General features: G+C 35.4%; 1 protein-coding gene and 2 pseudogenes across 1 annotated transcript; 1 reads left to right on the top strand and 2 right to left on the bottom strand.

Moving 5' to 3' along the window:
- Positions 1 to 368: 368 nt before the first annotated feature.
- LOC120210877 lies at positions 369 to 3,458 on the bottom strand (annotated as a pseudogene).
- An 11,893-nt stretch (positions 3,459 to 15,351) lies between these two features.
- Positions 15,352 to 15,969, top strand: LOC120210858 (GDSL esterase/lipase At3g48460-like). The gene has a single exon (XM_039209521.1). The coding sequence runs from the start codon at positions 15,352 to 15,354 to the stop codon at positions 15,967 to 15,969; it is 618 nt and encodes a 205-aa protein (XP_039065452.1).
- A 158-nt stretch (positions 15,970 to 16,127) lies between these two features.
- Positions 16,128 to 20,777, bottom strand: LOC120210876 (annotated as a pseudogene).
- Positions 20,778 to 22,372: the final 1,595 nt, after the last annotated feature.

The following is a 22,372-nucleotide window of genomic DNA, read 5'->3' as shown; positions in this document are numbered from 1 at the left end:
ACAACTTTTATTTAATGTGATACGTAAACTTCTACAATGATATATATAAAATTTTTATTTTTATTTAATTACGTAGATAGAATTTTGTTGTAATTTGATTATACATATTTTAAAGATATAAAATTATATTAATTTAATTATCTGTGTTTGATATATGTAACATAAAATAATACTACCCCTGTAATTTTAAACTTTATTTATGTTGACGTATTTCGGGGTAAAGAATTCATTAAACGTCATTGAATAGTTTGAGGTGAAAAGGAGACACCTGTCCGTCGCCTAAATGTGTATTCAAAATAAATTCTGGATTTATTTCTGCAACTGTATACCTACTAAAAGCTTTTGGTGCACCAATAGGAGACAGACACCATACCAATAGAATTCTGATAATTTACAAATCCTACATCTCTTATGGGTATGGATCATGAGCATCTTGGCTTGAGCCACATGAAAAATGGTCATGGTGAAAGGGATCATCAATAGCATGAACACAACTCAACCTGGGTGAGAAGCTCATCTGTTCCATTTCGCGGCCGTTGGATCTTACACTGGTTTCATCTTTGAGTTTGAGGAAGTACATGGATGACCAGTAATCTTTTGCCAAGTTCTGTAGTAGAAAATTTATTTCATGAATGGAAGTGATAAAAATGATTTATGCAAACAAAACCTACCGTTTTCATCAACTGTATTAGTTCGTTTCGTGCAGCGGTAAAGAGATCGGGATGTGTTAGATCAGTGGTGTTCAAGATCGCTTGCCGGCTTCTATGAGATATATTGACTTCCATTGCTGCACCTGTATGACAAAGTTGTTCAAGGTTATATAAAAGGATAATAGTAATCATTAAAGCAAACATGGTTTCTCAAATGAAATATGAGGCTCCAATAAAGGTCGAATTGAGCTTGATGAATGAAACCATCATGGAAGATAACAAACCTGCAATTATGTATTTATGGATGATATGCCGTGCCATGTAAATCCTTCTTACAGGGTCATCCATCGGAATTTTGCCAAGCTCATGCACCTCTTCAAAGAAATGTACGCTTTCCCCGGCCAAACAACTACGATCAAGATGAAAAATGTTCGATTTTAATCTTCTTTTAATCTTTTAAGGTCATAAATAATGTGTTCTTGGCTTATGATACTATAATAGTGATAAAGGTTTTCTGCAAAAATCTAACCAAGTGGAGCTTAGGGCACATGTGAAGTTTACCTGTCTGCAAATGCCATAAAAGACTGACGGAACTTTTTGTCTGTAAGAAGCTTATCGAATGGTTCATTAGGATCAATGACAACAGCTTGTTCTCTACGCAATAGCAGTTCGCTATCCGGTATTCCCAGAGCTTGACGCATTGTTTTGAATTCTAAAGGTTCCTTTTTTATGAAGCTGATTTGTTTGAGCAAAGGCTGAGAAATCGACATGGAAAAGAAAACCAGTACGAGAATGCTTGCCTGTGAAACATAGCTGAACCATGTCAAGGGAAACATGAAAACATAAGACTCCAATAACTTGTATGGCAAGCCAATCAAGAGGCGTAGTAACCGCATCAATAACAAACATACCGTACTCAAAAGGAGAAATCGGGAGGTGACTTGAAGCCATGAGATATCATCATGAACTTCATTCAAGATGTACGCGGAAATCCAGAGTCCTGAGAAGAACAGAGGGCATAAACATGAGCACATAAGCAGAACAAAATGAAGGAAACGCATGCCTTCCAAGGAACATGGATAAACATGTACCAATTAGTGAGGCCGAAACAAGTATTCCCCGCCACAGGTCTTTGAGCTCATCAAACCTAAATTCTATATGCCTAATCGCCCCCGTGAAATGACCAAAACAGCGATATACGACGTGTGGAGACATATTGCAGCAATTATCCAGTAAGTTCCCAAGTGACATCTGTAATTGAGAGGCTTCATCATGTGAACAACTACACAACAGTAACTCTAGTTAAAAATACGAATCACATAGGAGTGAAAGCAAAACGAGTCAAAAGAATTATCATAAACAAGCTTGAGCCTTGATGATTGATCTGCAAATTCGAGAGTGTATTTAGTCGGGGCAGGAATTACTCGAGTGTAACAGTCTTATTTGAACTTGTCACTAAGAATTAAGCAACCAAAAAATGATTTTAAGCTCCCCAATGTTTGTAGGCAATAATAGCATATACTAAATCTGTTAACTGTATAAATGAGTTCAGATAAACAATCGAAACAACTTTTTGGGGGAAAGTTTGTCAACAGGGCACTCAAACTTCATTGCAGTCTGTTCAACCTAATGAATAGATAGGTTTCTAAGACTCTTACTTGCAGCGCCGGCTATCCATGGCAAGACAATTATTGGAAGAAAAAAATGAGATCGAATCGGTGGTAAACGCCTCCTGAAAAAATCAACGACATGGAAACTAATCGTCTTTAACCAGAAAACATCTCTGCCACAACTAAACACCTCCAATGTGATACAAACTTGTGGGGTGCAGCAAAACTCAAGTAAATTATCAGATTGAGTAGAAATTTGCTCTCTAACAAAGTTCCATAGAAAAATGCAGCTAAATTCATTGATTAAAAACTTACAGCAGGGCCTATGAGTGAAAAGTCTCACATAAAATTGACACAACCGTGAGTCGATTCTCGATTTTGTCATTTGTTTAGTTTCGATCTTTACAGTAGGTCTTAGAATCTGCAAATAGAAGGAATATTCACTTACTTAACAAAAGCATAGTATAGGTGAAAGGCCTGTGCTATGCGGCAGCTCATCATCAAACCAAATCCGAGTGGACCTTCAACCCATACTGAAATCAAAACATACTTGAGATTATTTCATGGAAAAAACTATAAAGTAAATCGCAAAGTAGTTTTGAGATCTATAAACCTGCCCAAACATAGCAAGACAGCCACCAATGGTTCTTTTTGTACTTGAGAAAAATTACCAGCCATCTGTAAACAAGCATATGGTTAACAAATATAATGAAGTCATTTACTGTATATACATATATATATGTGACAAGGAAACTGAAGTCTATATTGCTTTACCACAATTCCTAGCATAAAGTAGAAGCTGGCAATAACTTGAATGACTGGAATCCAAAAGGCACTTCCTTTTGCACTCGGAACTTTGTGTATCAAAAACGGAAAGCTTGACCTCACAAAAAGTCTGCAGGGAAAAAAGGGAAATTAATTTCACCGAGGGAATAACATCAAACAGATGATCACCAAACAAAACTGCACATCTAAGGACCAAAAAGGGACGAACTTGAACTTCAAAATGAAATCTTTATGAGACATAAAGCATGGGTTTTTAATAAAGAATGAATAGGGACGTACAGGATCACGGAGAGGATGGCTATGGAAACGGCTACATAATCGGAGGGGCAGCCACCGTGAACGGCGGAACAGGTGGACATCGTTTTTCCTTTAACTTATATGACTCGGTATGAAATCAAATAAAGGAATTGAATGTTGAATATTCTTTAAGTAAAAGTAAAAGAAAAACACGCAAGTTTAGCTCGTCTTGCAGTGCCTGTGAGTCGCCATCGTTTCTATTTCCACGTGAAGGCTTTCTTTGTGTCGCAACCGTCTTTCGGTTGGGCCCCAAAATTAGGTTTCGACTTGAAAAATATGGATTGGAGTCGCCACCGATAATTTATTTAAAAAATAAATGGTTGATCGGATACCCTATTTCTTACCTGATCTGCGTCTTACCAGAAATATGTCGGGCTCGGGAGTCGGTTACGGTCAAGGAAGGATTAGCACCTTGAACCGCCCTTTCGGTACTACGTAATTTCCAGTTGTCTTAATTAAGAAAAATGACAAGTTAAATTTAAAGGTAAAGTTTCGATCCTAATTACTTACCCTTGATTGATTTGAAAAAAAAAATCGAGAAATATGTTAGATAAACAAGGTAAAGAAAATAAATAAGATACAAGGAAAAAATAAAATAAATAAGTAAGATAAGAAAAAAAAATAGTAAAGTAATAATTGTATATAGTAATATTTGTAAAAAAGAAATATATATATATATCAAAGTATTAATAAAATAAATAAGTTATATATGTACACCAAATACTTAAAAATAGAAAAGATACCCTCTCAATTCATCGAAAGTGGGGGCTTTAGTAAGAAATAAGACAAAAAATGGACCCTCTAGGTTAGTAGTATATAATATAATGTTTAATAATAATAATAATAAAGACACAAGGTTTTTTTTTTAAAAATAATAATATAATAATAATGAATAAAAAAACAAAAATAATAAAAAATAATATAAATATATAAAATTATAAGATATATTAAATAAACAAATAAATAATCAAATAAAAATAATTAAGAATATATATATTTAATAATATGTATATAAATAAACTATTAAAAGTATAAAGAATATATACGACTAGATAAAGATAATTACAATATATATATATATATATATAGTAATATTAGACTTATAAGTAAAATATTAAAGAAATATATATATAATAATAATAATAAAATATAGTAAAAAAATCAAATGAAAATAATTTAATATATATATACATACATATAATAATAATAACATGAATAATAAAAATAAATGAATAAAATATCCATATAATAAATAAAGGGACTAATATAGATTTTTAAAAAGCTATTCCCCTCCTTTAACCGAAAATCAAACCGGTTTTTAAAAATAAGCCTTGGGGTAGATCTAGGTTCGAAGCTTCGAAACCCCACCCATTTTGGTCATCGGCACAACCCACGTTTTGGGTTATTCGAATCAAATCTCAAGAAAAATAACGTGCACATGCAAAAGAAAGAAAAAAGAAAATGCTACATTTTATTTCCTTTTCGAATCCTTTACAATAGTTTTGCCTTTGTATATTCCCGTGCTTTCCTCTATGTTTTGTGTGTAAATCCTGTCTTCAAATGGTGAGTTACAATGGCTATTTATAGTGCTTGTAGATCTTATCTTTAGGAATTTAAATAATAGTAGAACTCTATCTTATTTTTTGAATCCTAGCAAAATTCTATCCTATCTTTAGGAGTTTGAATTCTAGTAGGACGAAAAGGTGTGTTGACAGCTGCCCCTCTTTGCCCATAGTCGTGTAACGGGGATATGGCAAAGATTAAAAGACACACTTTTCGTTCGGTGGAGTTGAAAATGGACTCTGATGTTTCAATAACTCCCTGGCGAATTGAGTTACGGATGACTCCTCCATCGTGAAGTCGAGTTCATCTTGAAATGATATGAAATTAAAGCCGTAGTTCGGAATTTGAATCAGCATGTGGCTTCCGTTACCCTTCGGTCTTCTTCTCGGTTTAAAGACCTTGGATCGGAATCGAACTCAGAAATCTTCATTGACAGATAGCTTTTTCTTGACTTAAGCTATGCTGTTTGAAAATGGTTGCTTGTCACTAAGGCACGGCTAACCCAGGTCCTCTTCTCGACTTGAAAACCTCGACTGCAACCGGAAAGTAGTGTGATTGATGTGTCATCGAGCTGAATGGAGTCGAACTCGACAATTTTGATGGCAGATAATCTTTCTTTGAGTTGGATATCCTTCGTCGTGAAGTTGAAATCCAAGTAAGTAGCATTGTTCTAAGTCCAATATCCTCCGTCGTGAAGTTGAAATTGGCTCTGGAACCGGGAAATTATTTGTTGACAACCAGCCGTCCCTTCGTTGTGAAGTTGAACTTGTGTTGTCTCGAGTCCAATATCCTTCGTTGTGAAGTTGAAATTGAATCTGAATGAAATTTTGTTGACAAGCAGCGGTCCCTTCGTCGTGAAGTTGAACTTGCGTTGTCTGGAGTCCAATATATTTCATTGTGAAGTTGAAATTGGCTCTGGGATTGGGAAGTTGTTGTTGACAAACAGCGGTCCCTTCGTCGTGAAGTTGAACTTGCATTGTCTGGAGTCCAATATCCTTCGCTGTGAAGTTGAAATTGGCTCTGAATGAAATTTTGTTGACAAGCAGCGGTCCCTTCGTCGTGAAGTTGAACTTGCGTTGTCTGGAGTCCAATATCCTTCGTTGTGAAGTTGAAATTGGCTCTGAGATTGGAAAGTTGTTGTTGACAAGCAGCGGTCCCTTCGTCATGAAGTTGAACTTGCATTGTCTGGAGTCCAATATCCTTCGTTGTGAAGTTGAAATTGGCTCTGAGGTTGGGAAGTTGTTGTTGACAACCAGCGGTCCCTTCGTCGTGAAGTTGAACTTGCGTTGTCTGGAGTCCAATATCCTTCGTTGTGAAGTTGAAATTGGCTCTGAGATTGGGAAGTTGTTGTTGACAACCAGCGGTCCCTTCGTCGTGAAGTTGAACTTGCGTTGTCTGGAGTCCAATATCCTTCGCTGTGAAGTTGAAATTGGCTCTGAAATTGGAAAAATTGTTTATTGACAACCAGCGGTCCCTTCGTCGTGAAGTTGAACTTGCGTTGTCTGGAGTCCAATATCCTTCGTTGTGAAGTTGAAATTGGCTCTGAAATTGAGAAGTTGTTTGTTGACAACCAGCCGTCCCTTCGTTGTGAAGTTGAACTTGTGTTGTCTTGAGTGCCACGATATCCTCCGTCGTGGAGTTGAAATCGCGGATGGCCCCTTCGTTGTGAAGTTGAGCCTTGACTTGAATATCCTTCGTCGTGAAGTTGAAATCCAAGTATTGTATGTTGCGGGTGGACACAATTCCCTTCGCCGTGAAGTTGAAACCGTGGAGACCCCTTTATTGTGAAGTTTAGCTTCGAGCTAGATATCATTCGTCGTGAATTTGAAATCCACTCTCGAGCAAATTGTGTCGCTTTGAGTGCAATATCCTTCGCCGCGAAGTTGAAATTGACTCTAGCTAAAACCTGAAAAAGTTATGCATATATGTGATGTTATGGATGCAATGCTCTTAGGTGTGCCTAAAATGCATATGCAACATATGTTATCTTGGGGCTCTGGAGAGAAATCTCGATCTCCAGTTGCCTGTCTGGAATCTTGATTCTTAAATCTTCAAATTTTGATCCCTGATCTTGAATTCTTCAAATGTTCAAATCTGATGTGCACATTCTATTTTTGATTTGAGAAATGCTTCTCGACCATCTCAAGTATGTGCCTGAGCTGAGTGTAACAGTTCAGATGATGCTTCAAAGAAGTTGTCTTGAAAGAGATAGAATTCGTTTCAAGGGAAACGATCTCAAAGATATCTGTTGTTTCAAGGGAAACGGTCTTAAGGGAGACAAAATTTTGTTTTAAGAAAAACTGTCTCAAGAGAGATAAAACTTAGTTCCAAAAGAAATTGTCTTACGGGGAGATGAAATTAGTTCCAAGGAAAACATATTCAAAGATGACGCTTCAAGAGAAATTGCCTCAAAAGCGACATAATTCGTTTCAAGGGAAACGATTTCAAAGATATCTGTTGTTTCATGAGAAACGAAATTTTGTTTTAAGGGAGATAAATTCAAAGATTTTGTGTTTCAAGAGAAACTGTCTCATGGGAGACAAAATTTGTTTCGAGGGAAACAATCTCAAAGGTTTTGTGTTTCAAGAGAAGTTGTCTCAAGGGAGACAAAATTTGTTTCAAGGGAAATTATCTCAAGAGAGACGAAATTCATTTCTAGGGAAATGTTTTCAATGTTTATGTTTCAGGAGAAACTGTCTCAAGGGAGACAAAATTTTGTTTCAAGGGAAACTATCTCAAGAGAGACAAAATTCATTTCAAGGGAAATGTTTCCAATGTTTATGTTTCAAGAGAAACTGTCTCAAGGGAGAAAAAATTTTGTTTCAAGGGAAACTATCTCAAGAGAGACCAAACTCATTTCAAGGGAAATGTTTTCAATGTTTATGTTTCAAGAGAAACTGTCTCAAGGGAGAAAAAATTTTGTTTCAAGGGAAACTGTCTCAAGAGAGACAAAGTTTGTTTCAAGGGAAACTGTCTCAAGAGAGACAATGGTGAGCACGATTCCCTTCGTCGTGAAGTTGAAATCGTGGGTGGCCCCTTCGTCGTGAAGTTGAGCCAGGAATTGGATATCCTTCGTCGTGAAGTTGAAATCCAACTTGAAAATGCGAACTGGATCGGTTCTGAATTATCTCTCGAACTCGTCTGAAGTTGATTCTAAGATCTGTCGATCTTTCAATATGTCAAATTGGTTGAAGTGTAGCTTCTTGCTGCTGAGTTAAGCAACCAACATAAATCTTTAAAGGTGCTTTTGATTCGAGTATCCTTCGTCTTGAAGTCGAAACTTGACTCTAAAATCTGCAAAAATTATGTATGTGGGAAAAAATGATACTCTAAAATGTATGCATAAGATGCATATAACATGAATTGGTTATATTTTATCTCTTGAAAAAGGCCTGATAATTCGCATTAGGATGTTGAATCCCCAAAGATGCCCAAAAAATGCTCCAATATTTCATGTTGAATCTTCAAAGATGCCCCAAATGTTCCTCATTTCTTACCTCAGCATTGATTCTGAGCATGAGGTTTGTGTCTAAGAGTCGCATATCATTTACCAAGATCCACTCTAGAGAGACTGTCTTGTTTGAAAAAAATGTTTTTCTTTCTCTTTTAATATCAATTAAAAGAGTTTCAAAAAATGTTTAATCCCAAGTTTTAAAAATATTGCCCCTTTCACGGTTTTACAATTGAGACAAATCATAAAACTAGAGTTCATTGGATATCAAATAATTAATTACAATGTTAATCCTTCAATAAATTATAGCTATTTGACAAGTGTCAAGATCAAAGCTATCTTTGAGAGATGGTCAAGTAAGGAAAAGATAAAAAGTCTCAGGTCATTGTGTTTGGTCAAAGGTTTGGCATTTGATGCTCAAAGGATTGATGGGGTAGCTTGCATGCTTCTCTACTGGAAGTGTTCTCTGACTCCCAACCTTCGTTGTCACACTCGGATTGTGCGATGCCTTATCAAGGAATTTGTGTGATCGCTTCAGTTGCACAATTTTTATATTCGAGCCGCCTTTTCAGGTTTTCAACTCGAATCCTCCTTTGGTTTCAAGACGTTATTCAGGATTTACGTCTTGAACCCCCCTTTGTTATTTTTCTCTACCATACATTAATTACATTATTTTTTTTTGCAAACAAAGATTAATCCTGATGGGCGGGATGAAATCTGAAGATAGTCTCTTCTGTTTAGAAATCCATGTATGATTAGAAGGGACTTTTAAGGCACGTAATGTAGGCCAGGGTTCGTGGTTATGAAAGAAAAGGATAAATAGGCCCAAATAAGTGTTTCAGGGTATTGAACCAAGGATCAATTCATTCTGATGCCATCGATCTTGTCTTGCTCAAAATGTCTCTTTCTCTTGATGCTCTATGATCTTTGAGTGAAGGGATTCAGTGATTCGGGAATGATTGTGCTTGATCAATCTCATTGAAGCTTGATGCACCATTTGTCTTTAGGGAATTTTTGCATGTGTTTTTTGTTCCCTTTTTTATTTTTGTTCTTTCTTTTTTGTTCTTGTTTTTTCCTTTTTTGCTTTTTTTCTTTTTTTCTTTTTGCCCTTTTTGTTCTGATTGAATCATCGCACTTGGCATTTGATTTACCTTTCGGTATCTCATCTGAATCAATGTCTTCACTCATGTGAGCAGATTTTCTCCACCTTGCCCCCCAGTGTGGAGGGTGATCCTTGGTTAGGGTTGAATCAGAAGAAAAATACTACAGGCTCAAAAGGGGACACAAGGGATATATATTTTCTCCTGTTGTGAAGGGATAAAGAAAGAAAGCCGTTCATCATTTCATACATGGAAGTCCTCACAGGAAAGGTATCCCCAGGGGGATAGATTTTCAGGATTAATTCTATTCACATGAAAACAGTGTAATTAACGCGTGATAGAATTATTTCGGATGAATTCTTCTTTTTCCCCCAGATGTCTCAATGTTCAAGCTCCCCGCAATATGCCCCAAGTTGTGTCTTTAGAATAAAGCTCTTGTTCAGATGAACAACTCAACGCCTTGGGTTAAAATGTCAATTTTGAGTCTAAAAAGACAGTGGTGTGATCTTATTGACTCAAAGAAAGGTATGGGTGTATCAAAAAGATAAAGGCAATGTTCAAGAATTTCAAAGGGAGGTATGTCAAAATTTGGTCTTTTGGTAATGACCATGAGTTATTTTGGGTAAAGAATCGAGGTATTTTATTTTGGGGTTTGAAACAGGATAAGAAAGGCCTAATCTTGTCACATGTCAAAAATCTATAATTCTTGAAGAATTAAAAGAATCCTTAATTCATTTAATATTCGAAGAACTAAAGATTAGAATTTGTTCAATTGTTCTACCTTAGAAAGTAGCATAAATTCAAAAGATTAAGAAAACATGAAAGATCAAAGACGTGTTCAAACAAAACAATTCTCTAAGTGCAAATGGTATATGCCATGCCCCCTTCTTCGGCAAGCGCCTTACAGGTTTCAGAGGAATGTTTGGGGCTTCTTACGTGGTAACAGCTAGCAGCTTCAACATCGTGGCCCTTAGGATATGGAAATTCTTTTCTTAGATCATCCTGGCAAGCTTTGTCCTACAATCAGCTGATCAGGCTCCTACTGTTACAATCTTGCTTCCATGTGGTTAAATTCGCTTCATCGAGCCCTTCACGACTTAATTTCATGTTTGTGAAAATGCTTAAAATGTAGATGAAAATACAAAAAGGCAAAAATGCAAAATGCAAGAATGCATGAAATGTTCGAGGCATTGATCCAGAAAAGTGTCCATTATCATAAATAATCCTTATTCAGACAAAAATGTTTTATCTTGTAAGAGACATAAAAATAATAAAAGGTATGTTCGGACTAAATCTTCTAGACATCCATCCGAGATACTTTCTTCCATGACTCGACTGCTTCTTTGATCATCTTCTTATAACTGTCACCGTGATACATAAACTCTGATATAGATAATCCATATGTTGCTGGGACAAACTGATGTGCCCCATACTGTCTAAGTGCCAACAAAGGAGCATACCCAACTGTACCTCAAAGTCCAAATAGGGTCATAGTGTCAGAATTCCCACACTTGAAAAGAACATCACTGAGGAACAACCAGGGGGCTCTCCAGGTAATATCCCGGTCCTGTAGATGAGTGAAGACTTTCATCCATTTCTCTTTTGAAGCGCCTTCATATCCTGTCATGGTGATGAACTCTCTCAAAGGTGAATACGTAGTGTTAAATCTACAGTAGGCAACCCCATTAGTCTTCTAGAAGTGGATGTGAATCCAGACTTGAATGAATTGAACACATCCAATGAATCTACCTCCGCCAGCTCTTCGGCAATGGTTGAGAGACCAAAAGGTCTCGGCTGAGATGGTCGGTGCTGGGTTGACTCGTTTCGGAAGTTGCTCAAACAGTTCCACCACAGCTGCGTCAATGCATCCCAAAACCTTCGGAAAGATGATCAAGCCATACAGACCTAGTGCAAAAAGGTCTATAGTCTTCCATTCATCAGGGTGGTCCTTCATTAGTTCCCTTATGTGGATCCACTCAATTCCTTGCCCGTTACCTTTGTTTCGGAGTCGATCAGTCACCCATTTTTCATCAACTCCTGCAATCTTAGCCAGTCCGTTCTTGAAAGGCTGACTATTGATGTGTTTGATGTAGGCTCACTCCAGTTTAATGCTTTCACAGTACAATAGTGTAGTATACTCCTCGATGGTAGGTACCATGTCCTCCTGGTTAAAAGTGAAGCAACTGTATCCCAGGTTCCAAAATTGAACCAAGACTCTGATTAAGGGCTCATTGGTCTTAACATGAAGCAAAAGTGCAATGTCACCATACCGCTGATTGAACTTCTATTTCCGATCATTCTTCCAACTATCTCAGATGTCTCGAAGTTCTTGCACATTATTCTGTTTTAAACTGATAGAGGCGTAGCTAACTAGCTCTGACACATAGCTTCCTTGAAGACTGTCTCCATTTTCCTTCTGAGTCTTCTCGGACCATAGTCGTACCTCGGGGTTTTTAATCTCTTGTATTACAACACCTTTGTCCATGGATTCAGATTATTCGAGTTTTAACAAACACGTTTTAGTGGATCAATGAACTCTTTTATGATGCAAGTGATGAAAATAAAATAAAATAAAATAAAATAAAGATGAAAAGAGTTAGTGAGGTGAAAAAAATAATAAAAAAAGATCATAAAAATGAAAGTCCTACCCCACATGATATCTACCCCACATGCTTATTATTCCTACCCGGACATGATCTCTATCCCGCATGCTAATCTCAAACAAATCCTAACCGCATATTTGTCTAGTTCGCATGCTTTGAACAGAAAGTAAGGCATGAAATAAAATCAAAGTAGTCTAAGGTTTGGAATGAGGTTTTGGGGTGGGCTCTAATTCTCCATCGTCTTCCGGTTTAGGTTCTAAAAAAATGGTACCCGAGTTCTCATTGCAGGTGCCCCTTGGGCTTGCCAGACCCTTAGTCCAAAGCCTATTACAAGCTTGTGTGGACTAAGTTAAACTCGAGAGGACACATTCCCTTATGTCTATGCGGAGAATAAATTCACACGAAGACATAAGGTATATGAATCCCGAAGGCTACTTGCTAGGCATATGCGGTGAATAAATTCACACGAATGCGTCGCTTTCACCCCCATTTAAAATGGGTTCAGAGCTCGGGTTTAGAGCTTTAGATGAAAAAAGACTTTAAGGGCTGAAATCATTGAGAAAACGGTTATTACAACTATTTACTCGAAAAAAATATAATCAAAAGTAAGCAATAAGGATCGAAAGGTTACCTTAAAATTTAAACTTACCATTTTCGTTAAAAAGACAACTGGAAATTACCTTAGCCTGACTCACTTACCTGTGTCCCCAGCGGAGTCGCCAAGCTGTCGCAACCGTCTTTCGGTTGGGCCCCAGAATTGGGCTTCGACTTGAAAAATGTGGATTGGAGTCGCCACCGATCATTTATTTAAAAATAAATGGGTTGATCGGATACCCTATTTCTTACCTGATCCGCGTCTTACCAGAAATATGTCGGGCTCGGGAGTCGGTTACGGTCAAGGAAGGATTAGCACCCTTGAACCGCCCTTTCGGTACTACGTAATTTCCAGTTGTCTTAATTAAGAAAAATGACAAGTTAAATTTAAAGGTAAAGTTTCGATCCTAATTACTTACCCTTGATTGATTTGAAAAAAAAATCGAGAAATGTGTTAGATAAACAAGGTAAAGAAAATAAATAAGATACAAGGAAAAAATAAAATAAATAAGTAAGATAAGAAAAAAAAATAGTAAAGTAATAATTGTATATAGTAATATTTGTAAAAAAGAAATATATATATATATATCAAAGTATTAATAAAATAAATAAGCTATATATGTACACCAAATACTTAAAAATAGAAAAGATACCCTCTCAATTCATCGAAAGTGGGGGCTTTAGTAAGAAATAAGACAAAAAATGGACCCTCTAGGTTAGTAGTATATAATATAATGTTTAATAATAATAATAATAAAGACACAAGGTTTTTTTTAAAAAAATAATAATATAATAATAATGAATAAAAAAATAAAAATAATAAAAAATAATATAAATATATAAAATTATAAGATATATTAAATAAACAAATAAATAATCAAATAAAAATAATTAAGAATATATATATTTAATAATATGTATATAAATAAACTATTAAAAGTATAAAGAATATATACGACTAGATAAAGATAATTACAATATATATATATAGTAATATTAGACTTATAAGTAAAATATTAAAGAAATATATATATAATAATAATAATAAAATATAGTAAAAAAATCAAATGAAAATAATTTAATATATATACATACATAATAATAACATGAATAATAAAAATAAATGAATAAAATATCCATATAATAAATAAAGGGACTAATATAGATTTTTAAAAAGCTATTCCCCTCCTTTAACCGAAAATCAAACCGGATTTTAAAAATAAGCCTCGGGGTAGATCTAGGTTCGAAGCTTCGAAACCCCACCCATTTTGGTCATCGGCACAACCCACGTTTTGGGTTATTCGAATCAAATCTCAAGAAAAATAACGTGCACATGCAAAAGAAAGAAAAAAGAAAATGTTACCTTTTATTTCCTTTTCGAATCCTTTACAATAGTTTTGCCTTTGTATATTCCCGTGCTTTCCTCTATGTTTTGTGTGTAAATCCTGTCTTCAAATGGTGAGTTACAATGGCTATTTATAGTGCTTGTAGATCCTATCTTTAGGAATTTAAATAATAGTAGAACTCTATCTTATTTTTTGAATCCTAGCAAAATTCTATCCTATCTTTAGGAGTTTGAATTCTAGTAGGACGAAAAGGTGTGTTGACACTTTGACTAATGATTTAACCAAAGCAATAGTTGCCCAAACCAAGGTTTTCTTTTTTTAGGTGTTTGTAAATTATACACGTGGCTTGTTGAGCTTCAATATCGGTCTGCGTTTTTGTTTTTTTACTCATCATTGTCCGTATTATTCACGTACTAACATGAAAGCCCACGGATTCACTGATGACACGTGTTCCTATCATAGTTTCTTTTACATATAATTTTAGAAAATAAAATTACTCTCGACGTTTGTACAAATAATTATTTTTTTGAGTATTTAAACTTTTAATATTTTAATTTTGGTCAAAACAAATTTTGTTAGATGAAAATCGTTAATAATAATCAACGCATGTTGTTGTCATAATATTTTTCACATGTGTCTAATTATTATCATGATGCATCATCTAAAGTATCACATTATCTAAAGTGGTGATGTGTTATATTCCACATCAACAATTAAACGTACATAAAAATATTATATCATTAATATGTGTTGATTGTTAATTAATTAATGGTTTTCATCCAACATAGTTATTTTGATCATAAATTAAAATGTTGGGTTAAAATACTAAAAAAATGATAGGAGACAAAGTGAACATTTATTTAAATATTAAGGGTAATTTTATCATTATATTTTATCGAAAAATTTCTTAATGTTTGATTAAATATAGGGCATGATGTGGTAAATATAAAAGTTTAAATTCCTCACCATAACATTAACATAGACAAATGACATTAAAAAAATTGCAAGTTTGTAGCTATAATCGCTTCCTTAAGAGTAGGAAGATACATGAACTCTAATTCTAATATTAGTACACAATAAGAAAGTGCATAGCAAAATTCCATGGAGAACACTATAAGCACTAAAAAAAATCAAAATTAAACAATTAATGACATCATTAACCGTAAAGTAGTACCAATTCAACTATGGCTTCCCCCCAAGCAAGTAGACTGAATGTGATCTCCAGATTTTTCAAGCAAAGCAAAACCATTTCTCTGCATTTGGGGTTGAAACAAGACAAGTCTGTAATGAAAAATGATCGAGTAAACCCCGAACAAATCATCGGATTTATGGAGAGCTTAAGCTAACCTTAATGGAATGTTTATGTTCTCTCTTCTCCTTGTTCTGTGATTTTGGACTTTCAGTGGGGACAACTGTAACCCTGCCACCGGTTTTGTTCTTTGATCGTGCGATGCAGACGGTTTTGGACAGCGGTGGGAAGTTCTTCATGGTTGAAGGGATGCCACCGGTGGGATGTTGTCCGTTGGCCAAGCTATTGACACCGCAATCCGAAAAAGATGAAATGGGCTCCTCATTAAGTATCAACAGAGCAGTAATGGCTCATAACGAGCTCCTCCAGAAGACATTGGATGACTATAGGATAAAGCATGGAGCTGAGGTTACAATTTCATATACTGACTATTTCAAAGCATACAAAACGATCACGAGAAACCTTTCTGGCTTCTGGTTTTCCGATGGATCCCGAGCATGTTGTGGTGTCGGAGGTGGAATTCTCAACTGTAACTTGCACAACCTTTGTGGCATGGCCGGCACCACCGTGTGCGGAATCCCGGATAACCATGTTCAATGGGACGGATTTCATTTGAAGGTAGCAATGCATAAGGAAATAACTCGACTGTTCCTCCATGAAGGCTTCTGCAAACCATCCTTTTATGATATAATTAGTGGGCAAAGAAACTTACGTACATAGATGATCGTCCACTCTTTCATGGAGTTTGTCAATTAGTAAATTAAGATGTAATGTAATTAACACATGATTAAATCAATTAAAAAGTTGGATTAAAATTTAATTTTATAACCCAAAAATTCATTCTTGTGTTTCCAAATGTTTCATTTGGTACAAAAAAGACAGAAACTTTGCATATCTAAAGACAGTAAGCCTGTGATACAGTTGTTTACATTCTGAATATACAAACTTCGTTTTAAACGACAGTGCTATTACCATCATACCACATAGGCCATTAAGTTATCAACTGGTTGAGCTGCAAAATTATCTAGCAGATGGGACTACTAGGTTGCCATTTGAAAAATCGGGGCTTTCGGTTTCGAGAAAGCTTTCAAGTAAAGTTTTCCTGGAAGATTGACCCCTGGAACTACCACAAACTATATGTGCATTGCCTTCATCCCCTTTCTCTATTTTCAGTGCATCTTGTATAGCCAAAACGATTTCCTGCATCTTGGGGCGGGAGTATCCGCGTTGTTCAACGCATTGTATAGCCACTTCAGCAATCCTCCAGATTGACTCAATCTTGACATTTCCTACCAGAAATGGATCTACAATGCTTATTACATCACCTTTGCGTATTAAGGATCTTGCCTGCGAAAAAAGACAAGCGGCTTATATTTCAGTGCCTCAAGTAAATTAAGCACCCCGTATATTAATAAATGGATGAAAATTGAAGACAAATGTACCCAGTGAACAATGTTAAGTTCAGGACCAAAATCTTCTACTGATACTGGTTTTTTTGCGGAGATGAGTTCCAGAAGAACAACCCCGAAACTATACACATCACTCTTTTCTGTCAGTTGTTGACTTGCATAGTACCTGTTACAACATATAAATGATTGGCTAAGCACATGATTTTTTTCCAAAATAAATTGTTAATGAACGGTAATCCTATATAGCTTACTCGGGATCGAGGTAACCGACTGTTCCTCGTGCCACACTTGATATATGGGTTAAATCTTCCTCAGCTTGTCTGGAAAGTCCAAAATCGGACACTTTTGCTCTCATGTTATTGTCTAGAAGAATGTTGCTTGTTTTTATGTCTCGGTGAATTATACTCGGATTGCAGCCGGTGTGCAAGTATTCAAGGCCTACAGGACTCCAAATTTATGTTTATGCTTAGAAAAAAAATACCAAATACCAATGCATCAATTATTTAGAGCTTCAGTTACTAAACCTTTAGCTGCATCTTCTGCAATTCGTAAACGAGAAAGCCAATCCAATGGCTTCTGGTTGACTGAACCTGCCATCATGCGTCCATATATTCTTAATTCTTTTGACCACAATAAGATCCTGAAAAAAGAGAATGATGGAAAAAGACGTTTTGATTTCTTTGTAGAGAAGCTAACCATGTATGTGATCCCTCAAAGTTCCATTGTGCATATATTCGTAAACTATTATCCGTTGATGAGCTTCTTGACAGTACCAATTAGAGGAACCAAGTTTCTATGATGAATTCTTGATAAGAGGGCAACCTGTAAGCATGCTTCAGTCATCGTCGTATTTTACGTATTCCTCCCATAAAGCAATGAGAGCACTTGAGTTGAGGGGATTATGGGACACTACCTCAGTCACAAATTGCTTGTTCAAATGGCTAGATGAATCACCCATTGTCTTGACTGCAACCTCCTTTCCGTCTTTCATTTTACCATAGTAGACAGATCCAAAACTTCCTTCGCCAATCTTTTTGGTGAAATTGTTAGTTGCTTCTTCTAGATCAGAAAGTGAGATACAGTAAGCCACGCCTTCGTCCAGTAAACTCCCGGCCCGTACTATTGAACCTGCCGTTGATTGTTTTGTGTCAGGTTGCAGGGTACCTGATGAAAACAATAACGATTTATAGAAAATACTGAGGTCTGCACATTTATAAATGATAAACAATGAGTAATTAAAGTGCTCGCACCATTTTCATCGCATTTTCGGTGAGACATCTTCTTTCGGAAGTTGCGCAACAATATTAAACTTGCCAAGAAAAGAACTAATAAAACTGCCAGCACTCCGATTGAGGCTCCAAGTATCAACTTAAAACGCAGTTTTCTCTGTGTCTCGTTACGTAGTCCAGGATTACCTTCATAGCTACAACAGAAAGATATATATATATATAAATTTGCATTGTAGGATCACAAAGAGTTTTAAGGTGTAGTGCACTACAACGTACTCACTCGAAATTTATTTTCTTGCTTAGCAATGCTGCAGGAACTTCCCCAGAAAACAAGTTGTTCTGTATGTACCTGAAATATATAGATTACCCTAAACTATCTGCTTCTAATAGCATTTTTGTTATAAACAAAACATCTAATTCTGTTAAATGATCTGGAAATAGGAGATACAAAATTGAGATTTCTACTTACAACGCTTGTACGTTAGGCAAACGACCGAGGTACGAAGGTAGTGAACCATTAAGTTTATTGTTCTCCAGATGTCTGCAAGCACCGGAAAATGATGTGAGTTGGGACAAGCTCACGAGAGAACAAGCACCAAAGTGAAATGCCGATCCTGAATTTCTAAACAAAATTATTACATATATATACGTATTGCACATAGTGAAGAGCTTACACAATTTTCAGATTAATAAGGCTACTCATATCAGGTAATGGCCCTATTAAGGAGTTGGAGTCCAACCACCTACAGAAGATGGGAGCTTTTCAGTCGAAGGTAATCGGACAAATTCATGAAGATCAAATCCGAGATGTTGAAGAATAGGACTTACAACTCAATCAATCCCTCCATTAGATTAATCTCGGATGGAATTTGGCCCTTCAGAATCTGTCCTGACAGAGCACTGTTCATCAGGTTTAAAAAATCCATCAAATTCTATGAACAATAGAGCAACTGGTCTAAAAAGAACTTAAAAAGGTTGTTTTAATAATCAAAGGTAATGCAGTGAAGTGTGATGTAGTTATGAAATGAACAGGAACTTTACCAAGTTCGAATGCATTACATTTTATTTATTCTTGGTGGTGTTGTTGGACTGCAATTTACCCAGGTCCAGGGAGTAGGAACACAAGGATCACCTCCTTCATTTGCCCAAACGCTTCCGGCAGCCATATTCCGAATGGCATCGAGAGCAGTCACTAGCAAATCAAGAAAATGATGAGTTATTAGCTCACTGAATAAATCAAATTCTTTGAACGTACACGCTAATGTGCAATACGATCAAAAGTTAAATAAAATCAAAACACCCCAAGGCCATCTTACCATCTCGCCTGTCAGTTTTCACAGCAATCTTCTGGTATTTACTTATCTCAATTGCATTAAGGAGCGGTCCTCGAGTAGAATCATTGGTCTTGGAGAAAGTGAATGACAGAACAAAATCGAGCGTGACATTCATGTAACTCGGTTCATAAAGCGTGTAGCTCCCGTAGCCATTCTCAGCTATATTGACCACAGCATTGCTATAATCAGGGATGTAAGGCTCTCGCAATCTGAATTTCCGGGTTTCATTCGGAGCCAAGTCTTCAATTTCAGCAAAGTATGCATAGGCTCGAGCATTGGCAGGGAAGCCTTCGAGGTTCAATCTGTAGCTAAGATTTCCTTCGGTGCCAACAACAGCCGTTTGCATCACTTTAACAGGCGGATATTCTCTGGTTCTTATATCAACGTTCTTCGACGTCTTGATTCGTTCTGTTCCACGAGCCACTCCTACAAGAAAATTTTGCCTCCTATCGAGATCAGACTCCCAAAATCTGTCATATGGATCATCAGGGTACCTATAAATGCGAATTTGATTTTCATAAATCAACAAAGATATCCATCAAATGCCTTGCAAATGAAGCAAAACATCAACAGTTCTCAGATACATAGCGGATCATAATTTACCTCACTAAATCCTTAGTCAAAGCACCAAAGTTCACTCTAGCTGCCACATTCAAGAAGAAATCATTCTCAAAATCAGTGGCATACATGGAAAGATTCAAGGGACGAAGCTCGAGTGTCGAAATGAAGGGAAAACCAGTTGTTGCACAACATAAGCAAACATCAATGGAATCTGAAGGAGCCCTTATGATCATTTCATTCACATATGTTCTGGAGCCATCTTGAATTGTCACAGTCCCCCACAGGGTTGCATCTAAGTAGAGCTCGAATTTCGGGTATACATCGACATCTCCAGGGCTTACATACTGAAAAGTTGCACGAACAAGGTACCTTCTTCTCCCTGGTCCTCAAATTGTAACAATACTTCTTGTTGTCCAAAGGAAAGTCTCTTCGAGTTCGATACTGCACCGAGTTCCCGGTCGGGTTTTCGACCAACACTTGGTTCCCATGTTTCATGATACCCATGTCTGAACTCCATGAAAGCTCAGTACTTGGATCAGTGTAATCACTAGTGCTTCCGCAATCTATACTGATAAACTCTGCAAGCCACAATCAAAATCATGACGATTATAATACACAAAATTTTCATTTTAGCATCTTTTTTTTCTAAGATTTATTGCTTAATACTTGATTCATAAAACCATATTACATGATAAAAAAAACATACCTGAAACTTGGGATACAACAGAGGATATAAAGTAGAAATATAGTATAAACAACTGTGTAAATAAAGCCATTGAAGATCATCAACAAGGCAAAACTGATTCTTTCGGTAGACTAACAATTTTCCAGTAGATGAAAAAGGAAAATGTGGGTTTTTATTCAAAATCTAACCCATCTTTATTCCACTAACCTTCCACTTCCCCCCCTCCCTGATTGATGAGTTTATCAGTTTATGCAATGTACATTCATGTCTCTTTCTTTTTTATTTTCCTTTTCTTTTAGATTTTCCAATATCCTTTCCCAAGAGGCAAGAGTTACTTTTCAGGGGAAAAAAGCTAATTTATATTATAAAAAAAAGACTTGGGCTATCTCAAAATATGATTTTAAATTGGTCCCCCAATTTTAAAGTGTTTTATAACAATTTCAAAACTATAATTTTTATTTTAAATTTATCTTTAAAGTTTTAAAATATTCTATATTAATCCTCAATATCATTTTATTTTGACCTATTTTGTTAACATGTCATTCACTCTATTAGTTCATAGAAGCCATAGGAATTGAACATGTGATATTCTAAAAAAAAGTTCTCAAGATCTTTAAAAATAAATTATATATTTTTTAGAAGGTCACGAGTTCAATTCTCAAAACCTTCAAAATCCAATAGAGTTAATGGTATGTTAAGAAAATGACTAAAAATGATATCGATGGTTTCGAGATTAATATAAAATGTTCTAAAATTTAGAGACTAATTAAAAATAAAATTATAATTTGAAGATTGATATAAAACATTTTAAAATTTAAAGAGTAATTTAAAATGATTGTCATAATTTAAGAATAGCATATGTAGTTATACCTCTAAAGAGAGGATGTGACAAAAACAAAAGCTAAAGATAAAGGATTAAAGTATAAAAAAAAGTAGCAATCACAAATATCGTACACGCATAAAACGCATCGTATTAATCAAGTAATTCTAATAATTAAGAAATATTTATGATTCTTAAATATTTGAGTATAAAATATATTTATTATGGTATTTTAATTTTACGTGGTCCCTAGAATTACTATACCATCGGAGAAAGTTAATGCTGCGTTTTAATGTGGGACCGAGTATGGAGAAAGGCTGTCCATGCAAAAATCATCTACAAACAAGGTAAGAAAAAACAATAGTAATTAAATATAACGATTATATTCGAATTTCTTTAGTACTAATGATCACAAATTGGCATCAACTTTTATGTACAGTATATAGATTCAAAAAAAAATTAAGAGTAGGTATATATATATTAGTAATATAATTTTTTTTGAATAGGGTAATTACAAACAACATTTTACGGTAGATAATGTCAGTAAAATAATGTATTTATAGGATAAAATTTGAATTTTATGATAGACACGTGTTCGTCTTCAATTATACGTGGCTCTGTTAAAAATAAATTTATAATATATGATAAGAAAATGAAATTATAAAATCTTCAAAAAATAAATTATCAATAAAAATATATTAATATTTAAAATATAAAAAAATAAAAATATCCGTGAAACGGGTCAGAGATCCATCGCTGCAAAGCGTTAATTTATCCAAAATTATATAAATATAATTTTTGAAAAGCTTAATACAAAAATAACTGTCGAAGCTTTACTTCGAAATATGTTTTAGTGTTTAAATATTTTTTTACTAAAATTAGGTGTCTAAAGTTTCCAAATACTTTTAGTGTCCTGACGTTAACCGCCGTTAAATATATCTGTTAAAAGACACGTGTCACATTCATAATTTTTTGAGAATTTATTTAAAAAATTAAAATTTTAAAAAAATATTTTTTTATAAAAAACCCAAAATCATGCAGCTCCCCTCCCCCTTCCAAAAGTCGTCGGTTGGTCAGCAATGATT

This window comes from Hibiscus syriacus, unplaced genomic scaffold (assembly GCF_006381635.1).
Source record: "Hibiscus syriacus cultivar Baekdansim isolate YM2019G1 unplaced genomic scaffold, ASM638163v2 tig00109937_pilon, whole genome shotgun sequence".
NCBI classification, from domain to species: domain Eukaryota; kingdom Viridiplantae; phylum Streptophyta; class Magnoliopsida; order Malvales; family Malvaceae; genus Hibiscus; species Hibiscus syriacus.
The sequence above is the reverse complement of the archived record's forward strand: the minus strand, read 5'-3'. Positions and strand labels throughout refer to the sequence as shown.

Excerpts from the sequence above, each read along its gene's own strand:
- LOC120210858 (XM_039209521.1), top strand. The coding sequence starts at position 15,352 with ATGGAATGTTTATGTTCTCTCTTCTCCTTGTTCTGTGATTTTGGACTT.